This window comes from Vanellus vanellus, assembly GCF_965231255.1.
Source record: "Vanellus vanellus genome assembly, chromosome: 1".
Taxonomy (NCBI): domain Eukaryota; kingdom Metazoa; phylum Chordata; class Aves; order Charadriiformes; family Charadriidae; genus Vanellus; species Vanellus vanellus.
The window spans coordinates 162073313-162091826 of record NC_138905.1 but is presented as its reverse complement, the minus strand read 5'-3'; the positions used below and the strand labels follow the sequence as shown (position 1 = coordinate 162091826).

The window sequence follows — 18514 nt, the reverse complement described above, 5'->3', positions numbered from 1 at the left end:
AAAACTACAGGTATTTTAATGCAGTAACTTTGTTAATTATGCCAAAACTGAGATTAATCAGGCATGCTGTACAATTGCAGACTACAAGAACCTGAACCTGAGTCTTAAAATTTTCACAAAGCTCTGGGATGATGACTTTGAGGTCAACTTTTGAGCAGTTATTTTTTTTAAAGAGTGGAAAACAACAGATTTTCTTTGGTAGGCAGGAAAGAAAATGCTGTTAAGCATCAAGCAGTTGGTATGTCTTGTTGCTTTTTTTGAATTGTGTACTTTAAAGGAATTTAGCATTAAACTACATTATCTGTATTGTAATAGCCAATAATGGAGACACTTTCTTAGAACAAGGATCCAGTGTGATCTTCCAGGGGGTTTTGAAACTGTTCAAATGTGTTATGAGGATTTAAAAAAAAAAAAAAAAAAGTTAGATCTGTTTATATACTGTTACTTTCCATTACTTAAGGCAGCTGGCATTTGCTGGATAATAGTGTGGTTTCTGTACAATAGTTAAGGGTCTTAACTCTTCATGCCTTTTTAAAAAATTAAACTGGCTATTAGAAAGTATGTGAGGAGATCTGTATTCTCCTCTATGGATTACAAAGGCATATCTTAGTATGTACAAATGACAAGAATGTTTAATATATATCAAACATTGTCAGATTAATTTTTCTTCAGAGATTAAAATAATGGGTTCCAGATTTATTGTGGAATTAGAACTCTGTATGAGTGAGTAAAACAGGAGCTGACCCTTCACCAGTGTATTCAGTCTGTTCATGTAAAGGTGTGATAAATGGACCTATAACAGAATCATCATAAGACAAAGTGTAAAATACCTTTGAAATATGCATGCTTACATAAACTGGTTGAAATACAATACATTGGAAGAAGAGTTTGAGATCTATAGAGACAATGTAGTTCTAATTTTGTGAACAGCAAGAGTTCTTCTATGAACCACTCGTATACCTGCAACGAAGAGGTTTGCTCTTTGCGCAAAGATTGCTATATGTGTTTTCTGATGTAATGCTGAAGAATAAATAGCAGTGAAAACGTAGTCCTGGACCTGAACAAAAAATTGAAACAGCAAAGATAGAAACAACTAGATTGTAACATCAGTCAAATTTTTGACTGTTTAACACTTAAATGACACTCAGTGTTTTCATTTTAAGTGTGTAATGGTGGATATTGCAAGTTTAGTAAATGTAATTATACTACAGTATCACTAATGTCTGTTCTTGACTTTATTTGTATTAGAGCAGAATCCAAAGAACCTAAATGTGCTAACCAAATCCCCATTGTGCTAGATGCACATGTGTAGTGCAAAGCTGGTTTATGCCTTTTTTCCCTCCTTCTTCCAATTCTATTAGCATCTGAAGGAAAATAAAAAGGAGTAAGTTAAACATAAATGGGGAAGAAAAGCCTGGGGCTCTAAATAGGTGAACTTTAATCTCTGCGCCCACAAAAAAATCTCAACCCCCACCAACCACATTATTTTGAAAATGGAGAAATGCAGGCAGGCCTTGTGGCTGGGCAAAGCAGTATACAAAGGTATCGGCATTTGTCTCTCCTCTTTTCTAAGTTACCTGTCAAGATTCTCCAATGGGAACAGTCTTGTGCACTCCATTTATAGTCATTTTTCAGCAGAAACCTGGTTTAAAAAGTGAGCAGTGAAGGCTAAGAATTTTCTAACTTTAAATATTTATGATGCGATATAAGCTTAATAGGCTACTTAATGTAGCTTTTATTTTGTTTTCTTAAAAGATATGCTTTTGATATTAATTCATAAAAACCTACAGGATTAAGGACTGTGGTCCTTAAAATAAGAGAGAATGGCTGACTGGGAAAGAGTGACAGTATTGGTCTTGGTTTCTGTATTTTTGGAACTTCCCCTTCCTATACAAAATATTTTTGAATTCTTTTGAAATGTATTTATATTCAGAGTGCAAACCATTATTTATTCCAGACATGAGGTAATGAGTTCCTTATTTTTGCATTTCTTTTCTGTACTGAAAATCTTGGGAGCCAGGATCTTTGTTTATTCTTCCAAAAAAAAGTCCACCTTAAGCACCAGCTCTAAGTCATAAACTCTTTTTGGTGTGAGTATCTTCTGTCAGATTAGCTCTTTTTTTTTTTTTTTTTTTTGCGTAGCTGGTATCTCCAGCTCTCTTCTCAGTACGCATTTAGTTTTGGGGTTTTTTTTGTGTTTGAATTTCTAGTTTGTTGGAGAGATGATGAGCCTCCATTTTACACATAGAGGCTAACAAATACACTCTTCAGGTTGTGTTTTGTTCAAAAATATACACAGACTGAAATTTTGATATGGGCAAGGAATAAATTTAACTTGCCTCTGAGCAGTTAATGAAATCCTGTATTAGGCTGATGTAGAGAGATCATCCTGGCACCATATTTAAAATAACCAAGAATTTCCCACTAGAAGTGGTGACTCTTATTTGTCTTAAAACTTTGCCAAGCTAATCCTTTACATTATTAATATCATGCATACTTTGCATCCATTTGAGGCTTTCGTATGTCACGTTTCAGTGAATATTCAGGTAGTGCCCTAAGGATAAGGCTTGGAGAAGGAGTTCTACTGATGCAGAAATGTTTTTCAGCAATAGCTGAAACCTGTAGCAGGTCTCTCCTACCTTCTACCTAATGAAAGGCATCCTTATTTAGAAACCAGGAAAAGATTTTCTTTTTTTTTTTTTTTTCTACAGGTGATTAACAGGTAGTGTTAATCACTCTAGATATTTTGATGAGACTATTTACTTTTTAGGAGGATGATATAGAGCTTGCATGGTAAATTCCATTCTGTTCTAGCCTTTCCTACTTCTGGGACTCCAGAGTGAATGTTTCAAGTCCTGCTGTAGCTCATGCTGCCGGTGGTACCTGGGTTGTTCTGCAAAGCAAGTAATGGCAGCCATAATACCCTCTTCTGTCATGTGGATATTTGTGCAAAGGTGCAGTTTCACAATATCCATAAGCTAAATTTTTTTCCTGCTGTTTCAAGGAGATGTTGGCCCTGGTCATGTGTTCCTGCCATTGCCCTTGTGTTGGGACTACTATTTATGTATTTATCTAGAGCAAACTTAAAAGTAATCCAGAAAGAGGAGTTGATGCTAGCACCAGCCAAACGCAGTGGACTAGGTGTGAAAAATGAAAAGCCTGGAGGTCAGGACCCCGCTCTTCTGTGGCAGAATGTGCACTAGATGGACTTAGTACTGGTACAGCGCTTCTAGCTGTTGGCAATTAAGTTTCCTATTCATTCCCTCTTTGGCTGAGCCCATCAGAACAAGTCTCTTGCTGCTACTTGTTACATTGTTAGCAGTTGACCACAAGGATGTTGAAGGGACTCTAGGACTGTAAAACTGGGCTTTCAAGGGTTACAGCATGTTGGGTTTAGAGTTGCTCTGGCATCCTGTGTCTGTTCCCTGTGTGCATTTGTGCTATGATACGGGTCTCAGCTACTAATGTAGTGGTCGTGATCTCTCCCTGTCTCACTGCCTGTCTTCTTGGGTGCAGGAGGTAGGTGGTGAGGTAGCAAATTCTGAAAAGGTGCGTTTAAGGCAATTTGTTTCAGTCCAGGATGTGTCCGTTACAGATGTCCTACACAATGTTGATGGGTGTAAAGAAGCAGGATAAGAAACTTTTTTGGTGTATTTGGTGCTTCAGATAAAGTTACAAAGTCACTTTCTTTAAATGTGGCCTTTTGTATATACCTATGGTTGCTTTTTCACTGCTCAGAGAATATTCTGCCTTTAATTTTAAGGTTTTTTTTTTCCTTCAGCTTTGAGGAACATCATCTAATTGCACATACTTTTCAACATCCAATTCAGAAATAAAAATATGGTTTGCTAAGAATTTAGAGGTAATTCTAGCCCAGTGGATAAATTAGAGGTTGGACTTCTGGAACTTGTTGCATTTCACCATTTGCACCATTTGCATATAACTTAGCTGAAATGCTAAAATAGAAAAAGTTTTCCAAGTGCTCTTATTTACTATCTTAAGCACTCCTGAGACATTAGTTTGCATTTAAAAAACATAAATGAAAAAAATTGGATAGTTGGCTAGTCTCTGCTTACCCAAGTTTCTGTCCCCCCTTGCTGTCCCCTTTTCTGTGGGGACCTTTGAAAAGAAGGAAATGTCAACTTTCCAGAAAGATTGCCATCATTTAATAGGCTGACTTCTACAGGCTAAAATTTTGAAATTTAGGCCATCATCCTGCAACTGTTTAAGCATGCTTAATTTCAAGCACATGCTTATTTACAGAATCCAGATTTGTTTGTCTAATTACTTTACAGCATGAGAGAAGCCAGACTGTCCAACTCTGCGGCCCATCTGTTGGGAGGGGGAGGGAGGAACTTGATTGTATATGTTCCAAAAAGCTGTTCCAGCCTTAGCCACCAGACCAAAGTTACCTTTCAGATCCAGAGGTTGTCCTATTCAAGAATACGTGGTGGATATTTTTGTCATAGTACATCTTGAGCTCAGAGTGGTTGTGGTTCCTATGGAGCAGGGCTACAAGGGGATCTCATAGATTGCTTCATAAGTGTCTATAAATTCTCTAGTGCTACACATCGATACGTATTATTGACTTGTTTTATTTATGACACCTGAGATAATACGAGGTTGATATCCCAAAGCTGTAGCATTGAGTGTTGTAATACCGCTATTCCATCACATTTTTTTCATTAGATTTAAATATGCCCTATTTAACTTACATCCACATGCTAGCCAAGAAGTATAATACACATGGTTTTAAAAAAGCTTGAAACTTTCATAATATTTAGTGGTGTTGATGATCACATGTAGTTTTTTGGTTTTAAGGTGAAGGCAAAGGGCCAAATCTGATTGTTTGATTCATGTAAGAACATGTGAGACCGAGAATGGAGTTTGGTGGAAAATCTGAATTTGTATATAAAAGTCTCATTACTTAAAGATAATAAAATTAAGAGTACTATTTTTCCATTAGGTTTGGCTACAAAAGCACCTGAGCCTTTTTTCTTAATGTTATTTGAACATCTACATTTCAGAGGCCAACACAATTGCACACATCTCTGCCTATGATATCTAATTTAAAACATCATTGTGTTAGTTGAGCATAAATAGAAATCGGAGGGGGAACTACGTAAGTACCAAAGAACAAAATCAGCTGTTAGAACATACAGAAACTCCGAATTTTCTTAGAATACTTTCCAAAGGGAAAAAAAAAATCAATGAATTTTTCTTAAATGCAGTGTATTGGGCTTATCTCAGTGGGCGGTGGTAAGAGCTAGTTATCTTTCATTGCAAGGTAATTAGTCCACAGATTTCTCCAAGGAACCATGTGTAAGATTTAAATAAAAACATCTTCTATTAGTAATACTACTACATGCATCCTCTTAGAAGTAAATAGTGAAGGAGGTAAGACAGTAGTGCTTAACAGAATTCTGTGAAGTGGTATCTTTTACTATGGCTATGTTGTCTGATGTTATCCTGTATGTACACTAATGCTCGCTCACCTGATGAAAGAGCATTATAGAATGTATGTAGTATGTATACTATATCATCCTTCTTCCCTCAGACTCGCCTCTTCTCCCAAGTGCTCTCACAGTAGCGCTGGTGTCCCTGCTTGCCTCCAGCTGTGTCTTCCCAGCCCTGTGCTGCATCCTGTGGTGACCTCTGAGTATAATTGGATGAGCTTGTCTTTCAGAGATGGGAACCTTTGGACGGGATTTTTTGTTTAAAACAATTATTTCACTGAACTATGGATAACACTTCTGTCTGCACAACATATTTTAGTACAGAGGTAGAAAAAAAAAAATGGTTAGAGACAGCAACACCACCAGGGATTACAGAAGAAAGATCAGTATGACCAGGCTTTGCTTTCTTTTAAAGAAATAGAGGCTGTGAGATTCAGTAGGAAGATCCATATCCCTTTTTCCCAGGCAATCTAAGAGGGTCTTGTTTTGTTTTTTGGCAGCAAGGATTGTGCCAAGTTCTGTTTGCTATTGGTTTCTGTAACCCTTCTCACCTGGCCAAAGACAGTAATCTTCCAGATATTCTAGACTTAGGGCTATAGAGTAAATGAGGTTTAGAAGGTATCTCCAGTGATCTCGTCCCTATTACAAAAAAGGATCAACTGCAACAGGTCGCTTAGGGCCACGTCCAGTTGGATTTTGAATATCTTTGAGGATGGAAACTTCACAGCCTCTCTGGGCTACCCATTCCCATGTTTTACCACTTGCCATTTTAGATTGCAGCCACTTCCTTTGTCAGTCATCTCATCACCATTGCCATGGCAGTACTTTTGTTACCCACAGTGTGACACTTCACTATGACCAAGGGACAGCATCCTGTCCTTGGCATTTTAAAATGGCTTTAAGTAACTGTTGCCCCAGTCCTATCTTTACTTGTGTGTTTTTAGTAACTGCGAGGTCAGTGTATGCTGGCTTTGATAGAAGACAGTGTGTTCGTTCAGTGAATTAAACCTGATTTGTGGGGGAAAACCAAACTAACGCACAAACCAACCCAAACAAACAAATGTGTGCACATGCAATTTTTTGTTGTTCATATGATTGATTTACTGCTTGTTTAGCTCTTAACTGATGTTTATAATGTGATTGACAGATTGATATTTATTTTTGAATAAATATGCCTATTTACCATATGATGTTGTTTTTTTGAATGTCAGAAATTAAATCTAGTGCTGTTTAACGGCTCTGTGGGAAAATAACTCCAATTTACTAACAAGATGTAGGCGCTTCCAGTTTTCTAAAGTCAACTCATTGGTCTGCTCTGCATCTTGTAGTGTAGCTCCTGGCATCTTTGTGAACTTTTTCTGAAGGTCTTCAAAACAGTCTTTATCGAATACATTTGAGGACAGACGCATCTACTAAAGAAATACCACCTTATCCGATATCAGGGACGGCAGCTATTTCATAGAATCATAGAATGGTTTAGGTTGGAAAGGACCTTGAAGATCATTGAGTTCCAAGCCCCCTGCCATAGGCAGGGACACCTCCCACTAGACCAGGTTGCCCAAGGCCATGTCCAGCCTGGCCTTGAACACCTCCAGGGATGGGGCCTCAACAACCTCTCTGGGCAACCTGTTCCAGTGCCTCACCACCCTCAAAGTGAAAAACTTTGACAGGAAGTAACTCAGTAGCCTTCATGTGAGGACAGGGAAGATCCTAAACTACACCCACCAGCTGAGAAAAGGGAGCTGTTGGGTGGGTAGAGTGGAAGTTATCCATGTTAGAATTTAGTCAGGGCAGTGTGCTTAACACCCTTGTTTTTATGAAGTGTTGTTTATTCAGTGTCTCTGTCTTTTACAGTGTTTGAGAAATAACACCTTTCAGTATACTTGTATGCAAGTTTCAGTATATTTTTCAGTATGTTTCTGTTTCTCACTATGCAGAGTGTTTATTAGCAAGATGATTCTAGGGTCGCTTATCTTCTTGGCTATCAATAATAGTGTTCCTGATGCTTAACTCATCAGTAAATTCAGGATGGTGGGAGCTTGGACGGTCATATTAAATTTTAATTTGGTTTCTGAATGTGCAGTATAAGTATTATGATGGTCACCTAACTTTAAAGCATTGTAGAATGTCTGGAAAAATATCAGATTTTTTCAGCATGATTTTTTTTTCTCTCCAGGTTCTGACTTATTATTAAGGGGTTTTTTGCAAGTGTACAGTTAATATCCTTTGGCTGCAAGCTCAATGTAACCTCTTTTGTCTCTTGTGTTTTTCGAGGGGGAGGAAGCTAAGGCATTGCAAAATGCACTTTCTAATGAGGCTATACGTTTGTGTTCCCTGTTTGTTTGCAGAGCTTCACATGCATCTGTAGGACAGGAGAAATAGTATGGTTGTATAAAGAGTATGTCTTGTGCCCATGCATTTTCTTAATCTGCCCCAGCATTCAGGTTTTTGAACTGTTACACCATTTATCTTCCCTACTGAACTTACAGTTTGAGTGTTTGATATAGAAAAGTGTGTGTATGTCATAAACTTGAGTCCTTGGTAATACGAGGTATTGGTTTGCTAGCATGATGCTCCCCTGTTTCTCCCTCTCATCATTCTGTCCTGCTATTTCTCTATGAATGCCTGGTTTTCATTTAGAGTAATGTACATTTTGTGTTAAACATCTCATTAAGCGTTTCCTGCCAAGCTAAAGACTCTTCTTCCAGACTGGAAGCCAAATGGCATATAAGATAAAGTGCTACTAACTTTCTCTACTTAATGTGGTACAGTAATTCCAAATGCTTTTTTTTCACTCCAAAAAAATTAAAAATGACATCTAGGTTGAATCCTTATTTAAAAAAACGTTACCAGTTAGATCTACTACTCTTGAAAAACAAATTGTACTTAATTCTATTCTGAAATAAAGTAGCTTAGTAGTGTTGTTTGGTTATTTGATTGTGGCTCAAATTTATTCTTTAATAAGGTGGAGTACTACGTAGCACATCAAGCAAGGAATCTTTCTTACTTTACTGACATGTTCAGGATGGCTTTCTGCAACACTGGCACATCACATTTTAAACTAAAAGTTTGTATTAATGATTAAACAAATGCTGACTTTACATCAGGCAAAAATCCTGTGTGGTCATACAACCGATAGAACTTTCTTGTGTTGCATGAAAAATGAAATGGTCTTCATGAGGCTAGATGATTGCGAAGACTAAGATTACACTTGTTAGTGTTTGCTATTTCCTTTGTGCATACCTGATTTCTTCTCTTTATCTTCGTGTAATCAGCAGCTATATCCATTTCCAGGATCTAATTGAACGTAATGAAGAAAGAGGTTGGGCTGTTAAGCTTCCACATTCTCTGCTCTTTGTGCTGCTCATGGTGCTAAAAAGAGACGAGTTAACATAAACCTGAGTAGGCTGTTTAACCTTCTTTCTCTTCTGGAAATGTAGATGCAATAACATTTGCAGCTGAAAAGGCTCATTCGCAGTTTCTAATGTTTAAGGATGCAAATGAAGCATTTTGTCTTTTCTGTCGCCTGGAGGTGTTAAGCAAGGAAACAGAAAGAGGTTTCTAGGATTAGTTCCACAGATTTCTTTTATCATGTAAAAATCAAGGGTGGTTTCAATGCCATGAAGTGAAGAAAAGCAATATGGAAACCATCCAGGGAAAATTCTTAAGTTTCATTTGTTTCTCTCTAAATTTTCTGAGTATTCATTACTACTGAAATAGTCGAATACTCAAACTTTTTGCAACACAGCCGGGCTAAGCTCCTGTGCATTGGGTGGGGAGTGCGTGTGTGGGGGATGTTTTGTAGGTGATGAAGCGATTCATCATTGACAGTGGCATGTCGTACAAGCTACTGTATGTTCAAGTTTTATAGTTTGTATTTGAGAAAATCTTCTAAAAACTTGGACAACTCAATATTGCATTTGGATTCTGGACAAAGACATAATATGTAGACCATCTAAAGCTTTAAACTGTTTTAAAGTGAAATTATCAAGTAAACCTTCAGCTTGATAATCAGATCCAAAGTGAAAACTCTTTAAGTGTAGAGCCCCAGAGGTGGTATTTGTTCTTCTCGCAGTGTCTTGTGGTGTTGAGTCCTTGGAAAAAGCTGCGCCTGTGCTTCTTTTCACTTGCAAAGGTATGACATGGAGGCTGAATACCATTTTTTTTCACTTGCAAGTATAATATATACTTTGAAATATTTGGTTAGTCAGACTATTTTAAAATGCAGAATTAAATCAATGCAAGCACATTTGCCCTTTGTACGTATACTTTATGATAGTATGAATTCACAACTTGTGTCTTGTTAAGGAAGACATCTACAGATTAGCCTGATTCTTAGTTTTGACTTTGTAAACTTATCACTTCTGTGGAATTAAAGAGGAGATGTTGTTAAAGTTTGTTTAAAAGCTATTTTCTATGCAACACTTGTGCTTAAGGTATTGCTGACCATCTATATTTATTCTGGCTGCTCCCTGGTATTTATGCAGGAGGTCGTGCACCCTTTCTGACAGGTGCATGCTTTTGGGACAGTGGAGTTAAGTAGCCTTAGATTGTGTTTATACTGGTTCAGCAACTGTGCCTTTTGTTTAAGGTGAGCTTTAGAGCAGTCTAGCAGATGGATTGCTCTCTTCCCACCCCCAATAATGTAATATACATATACTACATTTTGAAAAACATAAATATGCCTATCTCTCTATATATGATATATAGATATATACTGTTCCTACATTCTATTCCTAGCCTGCTTTAGAGAAGGCATATTTGGGGCCTGGATAAGGCCTGTTTTCATTTGGTCCTTCGAAATTTATCTGGTCATACTGGTGGAACTTAAATAAATATAGTACAAGATTTTCTAGTAACTTATTAATGTATTTTCATGGCTCTGCGTAGTTTATACTTGGGAGACCAGTGTGAAGAGATTCACACCAGGATTAAATAAATCGGGTAATATTTCTTAGAATAGTGGCTTGAAGGGAGTTTAACACATCTCCCTCCCCATGCCAAAGGTTAAACATGGAAACTGGCATCTGTGTCGGTTTGTTTCCAAGTAAATTAGTGTATTCAAGTTTTCAGGTTTTTGGTATCACTGCCCAGCAATCATGTTTTTTCTTACTTAAGGTAATGGTTGTGAAAATGCTTTAGTGTTCCTTGAATTCAGTTTTAAGAAGCAAGACAAACTTCTTGCAGCTGTGTTCAGTTTCAGGTAAGGTTTTTTCATTCTGCTAGCTTTTCCTTTTCTAAAGAAACACTTCCAATGGATCACTGTCTCTTAACAGTATGTACTCCTATTTGAGACAGGGAGTACAGTTATTTAAAATAGCCCAGTATAGTGTCACAGGTGGTGACATAGCTTATATGGTGGGTCCAGCCTCTAAAATGCCGTGTTTTGGAGCCAAGTAACAGTAAGTTTTTATTTCGAGGCAGAACTTCGAACAAGCCATGAGTTCTGGCAGTCTGGGCAGCACAGTTCTTCACTACCGCCTCCTTCCTCTGTTAAGTTGCATCGGGCTCCGTCACTTTCCCAATTTCCAATTCAGGTTTTACTTTTGAGACTGGTTGCAATCCATCTACCTCACCTCCACCACATAGAGCGTTTTACCAGTTCAGTATTTCGTAGATTGAGTGGGTCCTTCTTACAATATATTCTTCTAGTATATTTCCTAGGGGGATTCATTCCCAGTGTTGAATAGACAGTTCCTGTATTGCAAGGTAATCTGTTACATCCTTTCAACATCTTTCAATAGATGTCAGTCTGCCTGTTGTTTTGTTTGTTTGTTTTCTCTGGTAGGACTCCTGAATCTTGTCTGTGTCTGGATATTTCATCTGGTCACTTCAACTGGATTTTTCTGTTCTGCTTGGTTATTTTCTAGGTTGTTTAAACCTCTGGACCTTCCTTTTGCTGCCAGCTCTGTTTCTCAGCCCTGCATTTAGGCTGTGTGACTTAGAGGCTTTTTAGTCCAGCTACCTATTATAGTCATCCTTGAGCTGAGCTGCTTATCTGCTTTGCTTTGTACATGGCTTCGGCAGCTGTGTGTACAAGTCTGTTTCCTTCTGGTGAGCTATGAGTCCCTGCTGTAAACGGGAGACCGTACTTGTGGAAGATTCCAGATTTTTTTGGAGCTCTGATACTGTTTGTGATTACCAGACTACTTCTGCACCTTCCCTTCCCCATTGGATCTGCTTCCTTGACAGGCTGTGTGTCAAGAGAAAATTCCCAGTCGTTCCCCAGTACAACAGCGAAAGAATTCATCAGCTGCATGCAAGTATTTCATGGAAACCTTTTCCAGGTTTTCCTGGTTAAGAAAAATTTTGAGAGTTGGAAAAAAAAGCCCTTTGAAAACCAGATCTATGATAGCAGTTTCTACTGGAGTACTTATCTCTGGACCTTCCTTCATAATCTCATTCACCAATAAGTTCTTGAGTAAGTGTGGTAAGTTGTTACCCACCCTTGCTGATCTTGTTGTTATCTCTGTAACAGAATCTCACTTCTGCTTCTCTACTGCCCTGAAGTTGTTCCACTACTTGACAGCATATGTCAAAGAACAGGTTCAAGCAGCGGCTTTGATGCTTCAAACTTCAGTCATACTCTGATTCAAACAGTGCTCCTCCAAGAAGCAACAACATGCTTTATTTTAAAACAAACCTTAAACCAGAAATGCAGTCTTGAAGTCAAAAGCAGGCTGATATGGCAGCATGCAGTCCTGTCCCCTGTCCATCCCTCCCCGTCCCCACCCCCCAGCACACCTGAGAGTTTGAGGATGTGCCTTCTCCCAAAAGAAGGTTCTTGTTCCCAGTTGCCTTATGTGGACTTTCCTCCAATGCTCATTAAGCTTCTCTGTTTAGCTAATTAATTTTAACTCACAAAGGAATGGCGAATGCTTCTCACAAAAAACCTAGGCCATCGTCTGCCATGTTGGTCAGCTAGGTCAAATAAAGAATGCTAGGGCCTGCCCTAGAGAAGGGGGATAGATGGGACTGTGGGAAAGAAAGGAGAGAGAATGGGGGAAAAACAACTAGGTTGGCTCAGTTACTTCTCTGGCCGCCCCTGACAGACTGCGGGCTCTGAGCCTACCCAGCCAGCGGTGCTGGAGTTAAGCCCTTTTCTCCTAAGTGAATTACCTTTTTCTGGTAAGTAGCACCCTGAGTTTGGGTAATCTTGAAAACATCATTTTCTGAGTTTGAGAACATATGATTCAATGGCTGTGTGCAACAGATCATTTAGGTTTTCCTGTAAATTTCATGAGCTTGTTTAAAACCAGCCCTGTGTTTACATAGGAAAGTTTATTTTCCGGAAGGTAGAACAGCTACAATTGCTCCTGTGATCTCTCCATCCTCTCAGCCATTTCTTCCTCAGAGATGGGGAACATTTTCCAACAACTAACCATTTCAGGTACCAGGGAACGAACAAGAACAAAGCCTTCATTATGGCTGTTGCTTCTGTGTGGTAAGATAATTATAGGGGCTCTTGCACCTGGAAGCAACTGGGCACTTGGAATGTGTTTTGTCTCCTCAGCATGGTGTGAGTGGAAGAACTCCCTTGCCAAATGATCCTGAAAAATAAAACACAAGATTCTTGATAGCTGTGTTTTTGTACACGGCATACCTCCTTGTTGGCTAGAGCTGATCATGTTAAGCTGGTGTTATGTGCAGATTCAAATATCCCAGCTCGTATGAGGATGCCAAAAATTGTGTTTTGTTGTCCATAACTAACATGGTAAAAGACAGAGGAAAAGTTCTATCGCTTGTTTTGTCTGAAGCTGGGTTGGAACTGTTCAGTCGTTTCCTGCAGCACTGAGAGGCCTGGCAGTGAGTTGGCTGGTTTGCCACATATTTATAAGCCCACAGAAGAGTATATGTTGCCAAGGGAGCTAGTGTGTATAAAAGTTTATTATGCATTTTTGCCTCCTTCACACTTTCTATCTTTAGTTCTGCTTATGCTATCACTGAAGCTGAATCCACTACTGACTGTATAACACAGTAATTGTGAATCTCTGCATGCAGAGGAATCTCCTCTTCTAGGATCAGTCTCTTCAGTTACCTGAGGTCCACAAGAGTTTACCATACTCCCAACATTTAGAAAGGACCTGTCCATCTGACAATTTGCACTAGCATAGGTCTGTTTGGCCCACTCTGTGCAGTCAGATATGGTTGACAGACTGCGAAGGTCACATACTGCTCAACCACAGACTTCCCAAATGGATTTTTCAGATCTTAACTATACTTGTCCTACTTTGACATAGTTTAGTTCTTGCTATATATGGGGTCCTGCCTTCCCTGAGGGTAGAATAAGGCTTTTTGTCTTGCTTAAAAAAAACAACCAAAAAATGCTTGCGATTCTTATGGCATTACAATTAAACTGACCATTGCTGCTCTCAAAAATAGAAGTGTGTTGGGGAAAACTGTTCAATATCTACTTCTTAGGCAAAGAAAGAACTAACTTTCTTGGGATGGAATGCATTCTGAAATTGTTCTTCTATAAAATATTCCCTACTGTTTGTCTGTACCTTTCACTATGCAAAGCAGAGCGGTGTTACTCAGGTATCTCAGGTATGTTTCTAAAGAAAATGCTGGTGCATGTTTATGGTGAAACTTGATATGTTCCATGCAGCCAGATAATTAGTGTTCAAGGTTAGAGTATGCTACTGAACCTGTGGAGGAGTAACAGAACTTTTGGAAGAACTTGTTTGTGTAGTGTGTAAGCTTGTGTGTGTACAGCAGATGTTCTAGTGCTTGCTGCTACACTGGCAAATCCGTGTGTGGACAGACTGTCATCAGGCATTGGAAGTTTTTCCTGCACAGTTTCACCACTTTGGTGTGTTTCATAAACTAAGGATGCTAATAGATGAGTCCTGATAAATCTTCTTGTAAGCTGAAGATGTTACTATCATGTTTTTTCTTATGGTCTATTCTTGGCATTTTCAGTATTGGGAACTAGAGTTTTCAACAGGTTACATGTGAGTTTTGGCAATGAAGAAGCTGGGACACTTTTCTGGTGAGGAGCTGAGAAGCTTTGGCAGAGGTCTCGAGTGAGCATCTTCAGGTGATGGGGGCTTAAATTATTGTAGCAAGACTTCCAAAAGTTTGTCTAGCAGTGCCTTAAGATGACAAAGTCTTTTGTGAGCTTAGTTGAAGTTAGTTGCAGGTCATGTCAGAAAATGTACACCTTTTCTATGGAGGAGATGGTTTGACATATTGGCTGGAAACCAGTGGATCCCCCTTAGTTTGTTAACTTTTTTTTTTTAATGTATGGATGTTGCAGCACGCTGAGTTGTGTGGTTTCAGTTGTCTTGTGATATCACATTGAGTTAAACTATTTTGTTTCAGATTTTGGTGCTGGGAAGTAACTGGATGTGATGACTGCCCCAGTTGACTAACTGTATAGGGGAATAGCTGGTGGTACTAAGCTGCTGCCTGTTCACAATTCAAGAGCAGTTCTGTGTGAGGTACAGATGTTCAGAGCAGTTAAAGCCAAGAGGTGCATGTGTAGACAAATGCAGTTTGTAAGTTCTGGTCATTAAAGGTATACATTTAAAAAAAGACAAAGATGTAGATTGCACCAGGTGATACTTGCTTTAGAGTAACGTGAATCTGCTGCACATCATCTGGTATTTAGTTTTTAAAAAGTAGTCTTGTTTGTATCCATGTGGAATATTACAGCTCTACAAGATTCGTGTAACAAGATTAATTTCTTGAAATGGCCTGGAGTGTTCCTTCTTAGGAGGTTCATGAATCTCTCCTGAACGGTGCTGTCCTCTTATCCAGATAACTGCTTGGATGGGAGCAGGGAATGAACTGGGCACTTCGAAGGTCCATGCCACAAGTCAGTGAGGGTAGACAGTAAATGAAGCAAGATGTCCCCTATGTGCCTTTCGCTGGACAGGTGCAAGCTGGAAGTCTTGAATGGTCTGTCAGGGCAGCAAAAGTTTGGACCTGCTATCTTGATGACGTCTGGAGATCCCTTGTTTTTGATGGCAGTCTTTGAGAAAAGAGTGGGAAGAGGAATCAATACCTGGTGAAGTTTGAAGTGGCATTGACCAGGATGCAAATACCAATGTTATGGCAGAAACTGTATGTTTCTATTCCACAAAGCTTTTTGAGATCAGAATACAGTTTAACAGAAGGGAACTCCGCCCTACCTCCAGGTGTATGCAGGCATGTATTTAAAACTCCCTTGTTAAGAGGGAATAAAGTATCACTTTTCAGGTTGTAATCTGCTGTTTCTGAAACAGTCAGCTCCAGACTTTTGTGTCATGATGATTTCAAACATCAACTCCTTGCTTCTTGTTTCCCTTCTCCTTTAAAAAGCGAATTCCTTTAGTGTTCAGATCCTTTGGCACTATAATATTAATAGAAGTGCACCCTTGTGTTGGTCTTCCTATCACCCCCCCCCATTGCAGTCTTCCCAACTTTGTGTTTGTAAGACAACTATTCATCAAATCAATATTACTGAGTTGCTGAGATCAATATTACTGAGTTGCTGAGCTAATAAGCCTACTGTAGTAGAGAAGAGGTGGGCTGAGATAAAAACCCAGATGGTTCATTGTGAGTTGAAGCTAACAAGCCTTTGATGTAGCTGAACTGATGCTCTGCATTTGGTTTGGGTGTATTCGCACTGAGCTTCCTAGTGTGTCTGTAATATTTATCTGGTCTTTTCTCTGTTATCTGTAGCACCCTGTTAGCTAGGATGATAGGAAGTTGTCTACACAGAGCTTCTGCTATTACACTCTTCCTGCTAGGAAGCTGCTGACAGTGAAAACAGTGACTCCCAAGCATGCTGGGAGCTCTCACCTCTTATAAGATCATGAATAGGAGGACATTGTTCCCCAACTTAAAAAGCATATTTTTCTTGTGTCTCTTCTGTGGTCATGTACTACCATCATATAAATATACAGAGCTTCATCAAATTACTTTTTATTATTAGTGACTGTAACTATCTAGCAACCCTAACATATGCAGCACAAGTGTATGTCAGAAACATACAAAACATTAAGATAAATTCTGATACAAGAAATTGAATGTTTGCTGTTGTGTTAGTGTTGGTATTAACCAAACTACCCATTGGCTGGAAACAAGTTGTTTTTGAGCATTTTACAGGTGTCTTAGAATTGGGGAGGGAGGGGGATCTATGCAACAGCTGGAAGAAATTGTGCAAGACTAGTATGCTAGTCTTTTAACGTTGTGTTTTGTTTTTTTTTTTTTTTTTTTCCTGGAGTACAAAGACGTTAAGTTGCCTGAAACGTGTGTACTCACTGATGCATCAGTAACTTTCAGTGAAGCAGTTCTGATAGAATTGCCTTTAGCTCTGGATAGTCCTCACCCTGGAGAGGTTTGAAAAAATGCCTGTGTACATGATCACTGAAGTTTATTGCTGGCATAAAGAAAAGGGGGGGGGTGAGGGGCTGCAGTTCAGTGTTCTACATACATATTAAAGTATTAAAGTTGAAGTATTAAAGTATTTTATATTAACCTATTTCCACTTTAGTATTGGAAAAGAGTTGCCTGAAAGGATTGTGAAAACATTATTTCCCTATTACATTATTTTCAAGATCTTTAAATACATTGAGTAAGAGACTGCACTTTCATTTTGGTGTTTTGTCAAGGTTTGGTTTTAGGAATACTGTATTACAGTTTAGCAAGCATATCTTTGTAAATCACTTGTGGCTTTTTCAATGGTGAGTTAACTAGCCTTTGTTTTCTCAAGGGATATTTCTAATTTTTAAGCTGGAGTACTTCCACTTTCAGCTATTTTTCTTTGGCCTGGCTTTGATTTATACAAATGCTAATTATAGGGGCTTTGAATCTGTGTGTATACATAGTTTCACAAGGTCATACACATTTTTAATGAACTGGCTGAAATGCTGCTTATATATTGCTAGGCTGTTATATAAACAGATCACTATCTTCTGAATGTTGTTGCATTAATCAGTTCAAAAAGAGAAAAAAAATAATAGCAATACCTGTGTAAAGCTGATTTTTAGTTTCATCTCCAAAAGTTGTATCTTCATTGTCTTTGCAGGCATCAGAAGGTGTCACCTTCATTGGACCTGACACACATGCTATTCAAGCTATGGGAGACAAGATTGAAAGCAAATTGTTAGCCAAAAATGCAAAAGTCAACACGATCCCCGGCTTTGATGGAGTAGTCAAGGTGAGAAATCATTTAATTACTGTCTGCCCAGCGTAGGGATACTTGGTAATTATAATTTCAACCTCTTTTTCAATAAGATGTAATTAAAAATAGGGTACGGATTTTTATTAGCAAGAGAGCTTTGGAGAAGAATAAAGTCCTTCATAATAAATGAGGTAGTAAGGACTGCTTCTATGGAGTCTCTAAAAAAATATTTTGCTTTAAATTTAACACGAAGGCAGGTAAATGTATTAAATATCGGGTGTGGATTGAACTGTCTGCATGTCTTTACATTTCTGAGGTCTTTACTTCTTGTTGGCCAAGATCTTGACAGCCCTAAGTTAGTGGTGAAGTTTGTTACACTGTATGAAGTTTGCATTTTATGATCTGATGCTTATGGTAGATTTCCATGTGTTGCAAAACTCGGGGTGAGGGTGGAGGGAGGTTGGTAGCTCTTTGGCCAACAGTTTTCTAAAAAATTTGGTTGTTTCTTTACATTTTGTAAGGTGAAAAAAAGTATGTATTGGTTTTGGTTTATTTTCTACTACAGTGATTAATTATTGGGCTCTTATAAGCTTTTCTGTGTGTCTTTCTATATTGTCTGTGTTAATGTAGGTAAGTAAGCTTTTTTCCTTTAAAATCTTCATTGTATATGCCTAAAACTTTGGTGTATTATAAAATATGTATCTCCTGGGTTGAAATTTTTTTGGCTTGACGTGTCAAGTTGGACTTTTTTCAAATAAAACTTGAGTAAAACTTTGAGTTGCAGGAAAAATGAAAAGTTTCTTTCAATGACACTTTAATGTAGTTGAAGGGAAAGCTTTTCAGGTTTTATTTATGACAATTGATATTGACCTCTGATCATTGTAAATCTTATTTACATGATGAAAAAGGAAATGTCAAGATAATTGGGAACAACTGAATATATTGA

General features: G+C 38.4%; 1 protein-coding gene across 1 annotated transcript in view; it reads left to right on the top strand.

Annotated features, from left to right (window-relative positions):
• The window catches only part of PCCA (propionyl-CoA carboxylase subunit alpha), a 296132-nt gene that overhangs the window by 63986 nt on the left and 213632 nt on the right, over positions 1-18514 (top strand). The window contains exon 7 of the mRNA XM_082498677.1: positions 17473-17604. Within this exon, the coding sequence (XP_082354803.1) occupies positions 17473-17604 (132 nt within the window). The remainder of the gene's footprint in view (positions 1-17472; positions 17605-18514) is intronic.